The 13,150-nt window shown below is 53.6% G+C and overlaps 1 protein-coding gene across 2 annotated transcripts in view; it reads left to right on the top strand.

Annotated features, from left to right (window-relative positions):
• The window catches only part of SLC6A6 (solute carrier family 6 member 6), an 85,723-nt gene that overhangs the window by 37,973 nt on the left and 34,600 nt on the right, over positions 1 to 13,150 (top strand). For both annotated transcript variants that reach the window (XM_041764674.1, XM_041764675.1), the window contains 3 exons: positions 4,417 to 4,659; positions 6,384 to 6,518; positions 7,804 to 8,038. In XM_041764674.1, coding sequence (XP_041620608.1) covers positions 4,431 to 4,659; positions 6,384 to 6,518; positions 7,804 to 8,038 — 599 coding nt within the window. In that variant the 5' untranslated portion in view covers positions 4,417 to 4,430. The remainder of the gene's footprint in view (positions 1 to 4,416; positions 4,660 to 6,383; positions 6,519 to 7,803; positions 8,039 to 13,150) is intronic.

Raw genomic sequence — 13,150 nt, 5'->3', positions numbered from 1 at the left:
CCTCTTCCCTCGGGCCTCAGCATCTCCATCTGCAAACAGTGCAGATGCCTCCTCTTTCCTAAACTCTGCTCTGGTCCCCAAGGCATTGGGCAGATCAAGTTGGGAATTCTGACTTCTGTGCCTGGCCTCAGGCAGGCCACTCGCTTCCCCGTCTGAGCTTCAGTTTCCTTCATCTGTAAAACAGGACTAAAAAACCCCTTCGACAAGAAGGCTGTTAGAGGAGTAAGTAGAATTTAGTGACAGCTCCACACAAAGGAAGCACCAAAAATCTGGTAGTTATACATTGGGCAGAAGCCAAGGCACATCTGATAAATCGCAGCATTGCTTGCACCAGGTTGAATCTGTCCCAGGGACGTGCCGAAGCCGACCAGGTGATCTGCAAGTTGGTCCTCAGGCACAGCAAGTTCTGGCCATGACCTCTGGAACAGAGAGACAAGGAGAATTTCAACTGGGCTAGGAGGGAGCCTAATCGCTTGTCACTGTAATAACCAAAGAGGAAGCTCTTAAAATGGGGAATTATGTATCACGGTCGCTACAAAATAGCCCTGGGCCTGGCGCCAAGGAAAACAGCTCTTAGCGGCTGCCTTCAGGCAGCAGGCTGCTGGAACGCCTGGGGGGCCGGGGTGGGGCGGGGGTGGGGTGGGGCTTGCTCCTAAGTGCTTACTGCACGGTGGGGTGGCAGGTGGGAATTAGTGGGCTTCATCTTGAGCCTGTGGAGAGGCGTGGAAGTACTCCAGGGAAGGTGGTGTCTGAGATTGGGCTGGGCTGGCAGAGGGGTAGGGTTCAGGCACATTACGGTTACTGTCACTGCCAGCTGTATGACCTCAGGAGTGTTGCTTGGCCTCCCTAGGCCTTGCAGATCTCACCCTGAGTAAGACACCCCAAGGTCAAGTTGCACCTGATGATTATGGCAGGAGTAGCAGTAATACAGCAGCTCTTATTTAAGGAGTATTTGCTACTTGTCAAATACTGTTCTGAATACTTTCCATGCATCCTCGCCCCCTCCCCATTCAGTCCTCACATCATCCCTATGAGGTGGGCATGATTATCCTCATCTTACAGATGAGACACTAAAGACCAGAGAGGTTGAGTAACTTGCCTGCAGACACCCAGCCAGGAAGTGGCTGTCAGCTGCTAGACCAGGGCTCACTGTCTAGTTCCTACAGGTGACATGCTGCCACCAGAGGGCTTGGAGCAGCTGTGCAGGCAGCCTGAGCCTGAGTGGGATGAACGAAAGCAGTTCTGTGGAGCCAGTGTCCCAAGGAGAAGGGAAAATGGGGTGACAGGGCCTAGCTTGTGGTGAGAGGTTTGTGTTTTCTTCTGGGAGTGATGATGGAAGGCTGGGGTGGGGGGCACATACTGGTCTGATTACGCTCTAGACGCTCTAGACGTTGCCCTCAGCCGCTGTCAAGAATGTTTTGCGGGGGCGTATGGGGTAGCAGCAGGGAGACCTGGAAGGAGGCTGCTGTGGTGGTTGCCACGGCGACGGAGAGATGTGGGTGGATGCCAGGAATGTACAGGAGGCAGGAGCCAAGGGGCTTTCTGCAGTGGGCTTATACAGGCGCGGGGCTGGTCAGACACCCCAGAGGGGCTTGGAATAAGGGGGGGGATGCCCGCACCTGGATCTGGTCTCCAGAGCTGTGAGTGAATCTGGGTGAGGCCATGCACCATGATCTGGCAGGAGGGGGCCAGAGGATGGCTGCCAGCCGTGTGCTCCTGAAGGGTACGTGGGCTTGTATTTGTGGCAGCCATGGACGGACAGGTGACGTGACCGAGGAACACATCCCTGGATACACGGGATGGGGAACGGGGAGACTCCTGCAATGCCAGATGCATGACCAGCTCCAGTTCTGCCCCGTTCAGGTCCCACCCTACATCCTGGCTCAGCCTCGGGTGTTGGGGAGACCGGGTCCTGAGTGGGGAGCAGGCTGGAGGTCTCGCCTCGTGGGAGACCAGCTCCCAGAGCAGAGGGTCTCCGGGAACTTACTGCCACCCCCATCCACGAGCTGCTGCGGGGTCCTTTGAGAGCCAGCCTGGCCAGTGGGTTTCGGGGCCCAGAGGGCAGAGCCAGGACTCTCAGGGTAGCCTCAGGGAAGCAGTGCGCTACTGGGGACAACTTTTGCTATTCTCAGCTGCCTGTGTGAGCAGAGGCAGGCCACCTCCCCCCTCCTCCTGGCTGACCTTGTGAAGGGCCTTGCAGCCCAAGATCCAAGCAAGAGCCTGAAAGGGCGGAACCGACCCTCTTGGTGAGGAGGTTCAGGGGTCATTCCCTGAAAAACATCTTCACTAGGAGGGACTTAAGCCGCACATCCTCCAATTATGCTCCCATCCAGCCGGCCCACAATGGGCCGCTCAGATAACCATCGGGGGCTGCACAAATTAATGCTGGAACAATGCTGGCCGCTGGGGCTATTTTTACAGTAGCCATACGCCTGGCCGAACCCCCACGTCGCCTCGAGGGAGCAGGGCAAAGAAAGGCTGTGCGGATGCCGCCGGCAGTCTGCGCTCCAGGAGACAGAGGAAGGGCTCAGCGAGCGCCTGGCGGCTCCAGGAAGCCTTTTCTTGGTCTGCTCATGGCTAGATAGCAAAACAATCGGGGTCCCCCACCCCGAGCCAGGGAGAGGAAGGAGGCGTGGGGGAAATGGGGATTCTGTTGTGCTTTTCTGCCTCTGCTCCTCAGAGCAAGGCCCCGGTGGGCCCAGCTGCTGGGGCCAGGCCAGCGCATCCTCTGTGTGCACACCCCAGGGCCGCCGGCAGCCCCCACCTCGGCCTGCCCAGACCACCACCTTCCACCATGCAGGGCGCAGAGGCTGAGACATCGCTGGTGTCACAGAGTTGGGGACGGAGCTGGGGTTTATATTGAGCAGCAGTGGCTTGTAGACCCCACCCTGGGGACCATCTATGCATCAGTTCTCCTCCTGCAGTCCAGGTTCTGGGCATGGCGGTGGATGAGACAGATCCCTGTCCCCCATGGAGCCTCTGTTTTTGTCGAGGGGGAGACTGTTCACAAGGAAGCAAGGACTTGAACAAGACATTGTCAGGTAGTGCTAAGCACTCAGATGAAGCCAACTCAAACCCCCCACTGGATATGTCCCGTGAGCCAGGTGGCAGGCAGGCCCAGATGTGCCCGGGAGATGGGGACACACTGGGTCCAGCTGACGGTTCCCTCAAGGAGTGTGAACCCAGGGTGTCTCAACGCCCTTCATGTGTCTTGAGGAAACCTAGAAAACTCCACTTTTCTCTGTTACTTCACTGCTGGCCACCAGTTTGGATCATAAAGACAAGCGGTGCCCCAGGCTGTTTGGCTATGAGTTGGTCACTTTTGCTTTCCAGCTTTTTGTTCTGCAGATAAAACTGAGGCTCAGAGATGGGTAGAGTAGGCCCACTAGCTCTGACACCCCCAGCTCAGCTGTCTTCCACGGCCCCGCGCCATGTGGGGGTCAACCCTCAAAGTCTCCCTTCTCCCCCTGGGCTGGGATTCAGGGTGCCCTTGCCCTCAGGACCGAGGTGGGAATGCGGGTGGTTAGGACTCAGGGATCTGAGAAGTAGAGGAAGATGTTCTGGCCTGGCTGGGGGCAGCCTTCCTCTAAGGTGGGGACCAAGCAGGGGTGGGCTAAGGGTGATCCTGAACAGCTCCTGGCAACTTGGAGGTGTGACCTCCTCTGGGGCCTTCCATTACTGAACCCAACAGGGAGTCACAGGGAGAGGGCAAGGGAGCCTGGATGGTACAGGGGTTAGAGCAAGCCAGAGGGTGGACAGGGGGGATGGACAAATGGAGATTCACTGACATTCCTCCATAATCCTCACAGTGCAAATCCCTATGCTTTATGCTGCAGAGATGTGACTGGTAAATGACTTGCAAATATATTTCATAAGCCTCCGTTTTCCATACTCTGATGGAAACCTTTTCAAATATTGTTTCTGTTCCAGCCTGAAACCCCATTCCTTATTCGTTGATATTGACCCATTCTTTCAAAGCTCAGAATGAACACCTCCTGTGGCCAGGCACTGTGCTGAGCCTTGAAAGAAATGAGAGCCATTGTTTTCTTAGAATTGCCCGGAGTGTGTCACATATCGTAGAGATGATGCCAGGGTTGGGGTAGCCTCATGCTTCTCTGCAGGGGCAGAATGAGGTGTGACATTTGGAGCTGACAGACGTGGGCTCCCGTGCCTCTGTTCAGCATGTGGCTGGGAAATGGAGCCCATCAGTTCCCGAATCTTGAGGTCGCTGATCCCCTAGAGGGGCCCGAATCACTCAGGATATTGTCAGAGCAGCGGACAGACGGGATGCAGACCCCTCACCACAGGCCTGGGCTGGTCGGAGCTAGCCCATGGGTGAGAAGAGAGATGTGCCAAGGATGCACAGCAGGCCATCCCTTACTGAGTGCACGTGGGCTTCTGTTTTGTCCCCCGCAGAAAGTGAGGAGGACATGGCCACCAAGGAGAAGTTGCAGTGTCTGAAAGACTTTCACAAAGACATCCTGAAGCCATCCCCAGGGAAGAGCCCAGGCACCCGGCCTGAAGATGAGGCCGAGGGGAAGCCCCCTCAGAGGGAGAAGTGGTCCAGCAAGATCGACTTTGTGCTCTCTGTGGCTGGTGGCTTTGTCGGCTTGGGCAACGTCTGGCGGTTCCCGTACCTCTGCTACAAAAATGGTGGAGGTAAGTGTGGGCAGGGGAGCGAGTGGTCATGGAGGAGAGGGAGGGGCCAGCCCGTGGGGGCCTCTTTGTACCCCGCTTTCCCAGCCCCCCCGCCCCCCGGACCTCCGCCTGCCCACCCCAGCCCAGCTCACTTCAGAGGCAAGAACTGAACGTGACCGAGAGTCCAGTGATACCCTGCCAGGGTCTTACTGTGCAACCTCGGGCAGGTTCCTGACTCCCTCTGACTCTCTGGTCTGTCCCCTCGGAAGAGAGGCAGTGAGGCCAGGCCCTGGGTCCCAGGCCTCAGGCATTCACACGTCCCCTTCACAAACCCCGCCCCGTCCATGTGCCTTTGCTCTGGCTTTTTCTAACTTAATCCAAAGGTCCTTCAAAAACAGGCTTTGTGTCCCCTCATAAATGGAAAACCATTATCACTGGCCATGATTAGAAAGGTATCCAGGAGAAAAAAAAAATACAGTGAAGCTATTTTTAGTTCTCCCATCTTAATTTAAAACTTTGCTCCCGTTGTATGTAATTGCCATATAACATGTGCCAGATTAAGGTGTACAATGTGAGGAGTTGATACATGTGTACATGGCTAAATGATCACTATGCTATTACCTTCCATCACCTCCCATAGTTATAACTGTTTTTCTTGTGATGAGGATTTCAGATTTACCCTCCCAGCAGTTTTCAAGTATGTAGAACAACACTTTGACTATAGTCACCGTGCTGTACACCATGTCCCCAGAATTTACACCTTGAAGTTTGTATCTTTTGACCGACCACTTTCAAAGACCATTTTTTAAAATGTAAAGTCCCTGTCTGACTGATTAGTTGGCTGGTTTGGGTTTTTTGGTTTCGGTGGGGCTTTTTTGTTTTGTTTTGCTTTTGGCTTTTGTGGGTGTTTTTTATTTTTACCTGCTGAAGGCTCTGAGCTAGAATCCTCTCCTGTTGGAGGTATTAAAGTCGGGTAGCACATGACAGAGACATTCTCTCTGGTTCAGGAGAGGGCTTGAAGAGCCTCAGGCAGGGGCTCAGCACTCGGGACAGCCGCAGTCAGAGGCTTGTATGGCAGCAGATGGCATGCCGCTGCCGCCCAAGTTCAGAGAACCACCTTTTGGGAAATTCTGCCTTAGAGCCTGGTTTCTTAACCTTTTGTAGGTCTCAGGCGCCTTTGGGACTCTGATGAGTGCCCTAGACGCTCCCCAGAACAAAGCATACCCATAGACCCAAGTTGCCCACAGTTTCAAAGGGTTTATGGACCCACTGAAGCCATTAGTGGACACAGGTAGGAACCCTCACCCCGGCTCTTTGCCCTCACTTCTCCCCTGGCTCCCACCCCCAGCCAATGCCCACCTCTTGCTTCTTATCACCATACCCTTCCTTGCTAGTTCTTAGCTGCCTGCCCTGAGCAGGCCTTGGGAAGTTCGGGGTGAGGGCTTCAATGAGGTCGTATTTGAGATGGATGGATGTGGGGAAGGCAGGCAGGTAGTTGGCACAGCTTTAGCAAAGGCTCAGAGCTGATAAAAGGTGGATTTGGAGGAGGTGAGAAGGCCCACTGGAAAGGATGTCAGCTGGACAGCTGGGCAAGGCCTGGAGAATTTTCACCCAGGCCCAGGAGTTTGGCCTTTATCTGTCCTGTCCCTCACTCATTCTCTTTGATCTCATTGGTCAGGAGGGCTTGGGAGCGGCCCCCATGACAGCCACAGCCTGACCCTCACCCCACTCTGCTCTCTCTGCAGGTGCATTTCTCATACCATATTTTATTTTCCTGTTTGGCGGCGGCCTGCCTGTGTTTTTCCTAGAGGTAATCATAGGCCAGTACACCTCTGAAGGAGGCATCACCTGCTGGGAAAAGATCTGCCCCTTGTTCTCCGGTGAGTATGAGACAAAGGTCACCTGGGGCCCAGTGTTCATCAGCTCAGCAAATTTTTATTGAGCACCTGCTATTTGCCAGGTACATCGGATCCTCACACCAGTCCGCTTGGCACTGGGCCTGACACAAGGTAGCGGTTGGTACATTATTCTGTGTTGCTGCTGCCCACACTAGCTGCTCAGTACGTCCTGGCTGTTCTCACCTCTCTGGGTCATTGAAGGATTGATGAGCTAGCAGCTGCCCAGCAATGTAGTGCAGAAGATGAACACTCAAATTCAGGAGTCTGTATTGTTTCAAGTCCCACTTCCTCCTCTTGTTCAAACTCATGTGACTTGGGATAGTCACTTAATCTCTTTGTGCCTCAGTCTCCTTATCTATAAAATGGAAATAGTGTGCTTGCTTCATAGGGTCGCTAGGAGAACAAAATGACATAGCTTTGTAAAAGTGCTTTTTTTAAAAAATATTTATTTATTCGTAGAGACAGAGACGAGGGGCGGGGGAGAGGCAGAGACACAGGCAGAAGGAGAAGCAGGCACCATGCAGAGAGCCTGACGTGGGACTCAATCCAGGGTCTCCAGGATCATGCCCTGGGCTGCAGGCGGCACCAAACCGCTGCGCCACCAGGGCTGCCCACTGTAAAAGTGCTTTGTATACATAGTAAGCTCAAATTAATGGTAGCTTTATTATTATTGTAACATTTAGTCCTGTGCCTGATACCTAGTTGGCACCCATAAAATCATCCCTGTTATGACTATAGTTGGCAGAGACGGGAGGATGTGTGGGTCTCTTCATTCATTCATCTATATAAATCTGTGCATCCATCCCATAAACTTTGTTCCATTTGTCAAAAGTTAGACCAGCCATCCATCTTTCCAGCAACCCATCTACTCATTCCTCCATCCAGCCATCTACCTAACCTTCCAACCAACCACCATCTGTACATCTATCAACAAATTGGATATCCATCCATCAGTTCAACATCCATCCATCCAACTGTCTTCCAAACCAACCATCCATCCATCCATCCATCCATCCATCCATCCATCTACTCATCTATCCATCTAGCCATCCATTCATTGAGCTATCCCTTCTCTATATATTCTTCCATTCATCCAGCTTATCACACCATCCATTATTTTCACTTGTCCATTCATCCTACAAATATTTGCTGGTCCTTGTTGAAGGACACCTTCTGGCCCCAGGCCTAGGGATAGTGGGGTTGACGATGTGGCCATGGTGGACCCGGCCTCCCTTCTGATGCTCATCTTGCTTGCCCACACCCACAGGCATCGGCTATGCCTCCATCGTGATCGTGTCCCTCCTGAATATATACTATGTCATCATCCTGGCCTGGGCCACCTACTACCTGTTCCAGTCCTTCCAATCGGAGCTGCCCTGGGCACACTGCAACCACAGCTGGAATACGCCTCAGTGTATGGAAGATACGATGCGCAAGAACAAAAGCCTGTGGATCACCCTCAGCACCAAGAACTTCACTTCTCCTGTCACCGAGTTCTGGGAGTAAGGCTGGCCTCACTGAAGGAAGGAAGGAGGGAGGGCCTGGGTGGGGGCAGAGAGGACAGCCTACTCCCTCATCTCCCCAGGGATGTGGGAGTCACAATCTCGGGGTGGGTGGTGGGTGGCAGGAGGGTGCAGATTTGGAGATAAATCCATGCCTTTGGTCTCAGACAGGCCTGGAACCGAATCCCAGTTCTGCCATTTTACTGGCTGTTTGACCTTCAGCAAGTCACTGCCCCTTTCTGAGCCTCAGTTTCTTTAACTGTCAGATGAGGGGAATGAATCGTTACTACACCCATACGCAGGTATATGTACTTCTGTTGTCTGAAAATGATATAGTTTTCTTAATGTATTTTAGACAAAATATAGTTAGCACATCAAACCTGTTATTGTACAGAGAAAAATGCGTATACGAAGCTGAAGTAGTTACTCAAGTGACCAGGTGAGTCAATAGAGTGAAAAATATGCGTTAGTTAGCTTTTGCTGTGTAACAATCACCCCTAGACTTGGTGTCTTTTTTGACAACCTCCATTTCTCTGGCTTGTGGTTCTGCTGATGGGCAGTTTGGGCTGAACTTAGCTGGGCAGTTCTTCCGGTGTTTGCCAGGCTCCCTCACGGGTAGGTCGGCTGTAAGACATCAGGATAGCTCTTCTGGGGATTAGCTGGCTATTGGCTGGGGTGCCAGGGGCAACTGGTCCACATGGGCCCATTACCCAGCAGGCCATCCCAGGCTTGTTCGCGGGCGACCCAGCATTCCACAAACTATGAAGGGGAGAGCCCCCTTGCGGGAGTTCTTTTCAGTTCTCTGTTTGCATCATTTCCATTAATGTCCCATCAGCCAAAGGAAGCCACAGACTCAAGAGGTGAGGAGAAAGGCTCTCTATCTTTAGGAGAGAGGTGGAAAACTGTGGCCATTTCCACGGTTTACCACCACGTAGTCAGTGGCTACAGGAATATAGACATAGAACAGACATCAGGAAGGTGGCATGTGGAAACCTGAAGTGTGGGTGACTCTTAGCTGATATACAGGGGAGTCCTTTGAACACGGTGCTTGGAGGCCAATCACAAAAGCGCTTATGCATTACTTTCTCTGCTCTTCATGAGCTACTAAACTTGGGAACCTGTGTGACCCCATGATCCTGGAGATAACTGGAGGCAGAGAGCCAGGGGCAGGAGACTGTTTTAAGGTCCCTCATCATCATGAGACAGTACTCCTCTTTGTATTAGCTTTGCCGTTTCTGAAGGTCTTCCCACGTCTTAGAACCAGGAACAAACCCACAGGACAGAGGGTGGACTGCTGGCTGGTCCCAGCCATGCTTGAGGGTCGGGACCAGGAAATCCTAGGCAGGCAAGGGTCACTCAAGGGGGGGGTCCCTGTCTCTATCTTGACATGCGAGCCTTTGGTCTATGCTCATGAGTCCTGAGGCCTCCTTGGACAGGGGCTCTTTGTGTGTACATATTTTCCACTTGCAGACAAAGAGTGCATTACAAGCACATTCATCACCCCCTCTATGCCACACCCTCTGGAGAGCTGAGTTTTCAGACAAAGAAATGTGGGCACTTCATTCTTCTCACTTGAATGGGGCCTGAAGCCACAGCCCTGTCTGTTCTAGGCTGTTCCTGGCACAGCCTGACCACCCACCCTTCCCAGGGCACTGGCACTCAACCAGCCACTTGGGCTCCTGTTGGGACCTTGCTGCCTCAGGCATATGGATTGGTTGCCTGGGCTTGACCCTTCGAGTCTGTCCTTTGTAGCTTGGGCAGGCTTTGCCCCTCTGGGCCCCAAATATCCTCACCTGTACTTGAGGGGATCATGGCACTGCCCTCCTAGGGTTGTGGAGCTGCCCTAACTGAATGAGACTATGTATGGCCAGCCCTGAGAAGCTGCTTGAGAAATGTGTGGCCTTATTATTTATTTAGTGCTCTCAAAGTGGGTAAAGCTGCCCTCTGGGGGCATTTGGAACTCAAGTGATCTGACCGTCAGAAGGAGGGCCCACCCTGGCCCCCACCATCGCAGAGGGGCTGTCCTTCTTGCTCCTCCCTGCTCTCATAGGCCTGAGGGCTCTTGGGAAGGAGCCCCTGTGAACCATGAGGTCCTCAGGGGGTCCCGTTTTCTCCCATGCCTTTTCTCCTGCCTGTCCCCTGCACTCAGCCCTCCTAAGGGGTCTCGGGGCTCCTTGCCTTGCAGAATCCCCATTCTGAGTGCCCAAGCTGCCCTCCCTGGCCTGGGAGCCTTGAACACAGATTTATCTTTGGAAATCAGGCAGCCTAGGCCCACAGGATCCAGATGGACTTGCTTATTAGCCCACAGGGCGCTGGCCGCCTGCCTGGGGCTCACCTCCCAGTCCAGCCTTTGGGTCCTAGCAGAGCTTGGTGAGCCCACCTGGACATCCACAAATAACGCGCCCTCTTTCTGGAACCCTGGGAGGACTGGGGTCTACAGAGCAGGTGCCTGGAATGCAGACTTAGTTGAGAAGACCAGGCCTGCCCCCTGCACGAGCAGAGGCAGAGGCCTGCGAGTCAGGCCGGGGCCTCCAATGCAGTGCAGCTCTGGGCCAGCCTACGGGGAAGAAGGGCCCAGTTCCCAGTCCCTGGCCTTCAAGAGCCTTCCATTCTCCTGCATATGCAAGAGGGGAAAGGAAAGAGAGCTACTGTGGAGTAGCTGGCTCCCGTGAATGTCATGCCAGGGACTTGCCTCTCTTATTTGTATTTCATCTTCATGGAATCCCTTCAAGTAGGGAAATACATAGGAATCCACCCAAACTCCTGCCTGCCTCGAATCTCCCATCCAGGTCACAGGTGCTCTAGACTCTCCCAGAGTATGACCACTGTCCCCACTTGGCACTCCCCCACCTCCCACCCTCCGTGGGACCCCCATCATCACTCTCCTGGACCACAGCCCTGAACTTTCCTCCCTCCACCTTACTTTGCAGCTTTGCAGTCAACTGTGAATCCACGCATGACATTTTTCAGCTCAGAATCCTCTCGTGGCTTTTCCTGTACTATGATCTCACTCAGCCAGAGAGGATTAGGTGAGAGTGTTTCAACACAATGAGTGCTCACCGAATGCTGATTCTTCTTACTGATTCCATGCCTGCATCCACTTGACAGTGTAGCCTGGAGCAGCAAGTGAACGACCCCTCTCTGGCCTGAGTTTCCTCATCTGCAAATGGAAGGGCCGTATGAGTTGGGTTTTGAGGCATGGATAGGAGCTCACTAGGCTGAACCGGAGAGAGAAAAGACATTCTGGATAGAAGGAACAGCCCGTGCAGAGGCATGGCATTCTGAACACACAAGTGTTTGGGAATAGTAAGTCATGAGTCTGGCCCAGAACGTAGGACACATGGAACGTAGGAACGTAGGCCAGGGGAAGGTTTGAAGCCTTGAATGTTAGCCTGGTAAGTTGGAGCTTTGTTCACAAAGGTCAAAGGAGGAGGAACCATGGAAGGTATACAAGAAGGAGAGTGACATGGGTAAATGTCTTTTTTGGATACCGCTCAAGGAACACACTAGTGGGAGAGAGACTAGGACATACATTAAGTACCAACTGTATGGAGGGCCTCAGAGAGTTTAGCCATCAGTGGGTCTGAGTTCCCTTTGGGGTGAAACGGCTTATATGGTTTCCCCTGAAAGTAGCTAGCAGCCCTATAATTGACTAGCTCTGGGGTTTCCTTTCGGAGAGGCTCACTGGGACATTACTGAGGTGTCACTGACCAGTAGCAGGTTGGGCTGCAGAGCCGTGCGGATACTCTCAGAAGGCTGGTCTCCATGCCCCTCGAACCAAAGCCCAGGCCCAGCCCCAGCCGTAGTTTCTCTCTGCTTCTCTTACCTGCAGCAGACCTGTGGATCCTTGAGGTAGAACAATGCCTGTTGGGTGTTTGGGAGCTCCCTGGGAATCAAGATAATAAGGCATCTTGATAGCAAGACTGCCTCTGGCCCCAGGCGGGGAAGGAATTTACTGATCACCCCTGCTCGCCCTCTCCCTCTCTCGTTTTACTAGAGGAGAGAGTTGGGAGCATGGGTGATGCTCCAGGTCCCTTAGAGCAGGGAGACTGACTGCCTCTGGACTCTGCATTTCCCAGCTGCGTGACCTTAGGATGGTCATCTCACCTCTCTAAACCTTGAGGATAGCACGGTCCCAACACCTCATAGTCTGGCTCGATTTAAAGGGCGAAGACAAGTGATGTGCTAGGGACAGGGCCTCCAATCATGGCTCCTTGGGTATGACACTGAGGACCAGAGAGGTTAAGTGACTTGCCCGAGGTTACACAAGCAGCTAGATACAACAGAGCTCCCAGCCCTCACCTCCCGACACCAGATGCCACCTCCGACGTCTGTGTCCACGGTCACTGGTAACATCATGCCGTGTGTGTGTGTGTGTGTGTGTGTGTGTGTGTGTGTGTGAGTGTGTGAGAGAGACAGAGACAGAGACACCCCACTCTCAGGTCGCGCGAGGTCTTCCAGCCTCCCTGGCCCCCCATGCCCACCCCATCTGCAATGCTAAAACACCACTGTCAGCAGGAGCTGGTGAGATGTCCTCATCCAGACCCCCTTGGAAGCCACCGGGGCCTCTGAGACAGTGATTTCACACCGGCTTGATAATTTGACTCTGAGTGGCTCTGTGATGGAAAACAGAGCTTCTGCCCCCGCTTAACCTCATCCTGCTCGTCCCTGCTCTGGGGTCCTCGCTCCGTCCCCAGGGTCCTGCTTCACCTCAGCCCTGGAAGACAGGCGGGGCCAGATCTGGCCAAATGCCCTCCATCAGGCCGGAGCCATGCCTTCCTCCCTGGTTCCTCCCAAGCCCCCCGGGAGCCCAGCACGTATCATTAGACTTTATTAGAATCAAAGAAATGAGTCATATTTGCAAACAAGCGGTGCTCAGCCAATCTTCCCCTGCAGCTGTCGGAAGGAGGAGGCGGTGGAGAAAGCCTTGTGTGGCCCCATGCTCAGGGCGGACGGGCTCTTTTATAATTGTTGCCTCCGCCAGTCTCCAGGGAAAAGCCATGGCCAATAAATGGCTGGCCGGCAGTCAAAAGGAAACGATTTGGCCCACTCGGAGGACGTATTTACATCTCTGAGTGCCGGCTGGACGGCAGCAGGGCGGCCGACTCACAA

The sequence above is a fragment of the Vulpes lagopus genome, chromosome 7 (genome assembly GCF_018345385.1).
Source record: "Vulpes lagopus strain Blue_001 chromosome 7, ASM1834538v1, whole genome shotgun sequence".
Classification (NCBI taxonomy): Eukaryota; Metazoa; Chordata; class Mammalia; order Carnivora; family Canidae; genus Vulpes; species Vulpes lagopus.
Note: the sequence above shows the minus strand (reverse complement) of the source record. Positions and strands in the feature narration are given on the sequence as shown.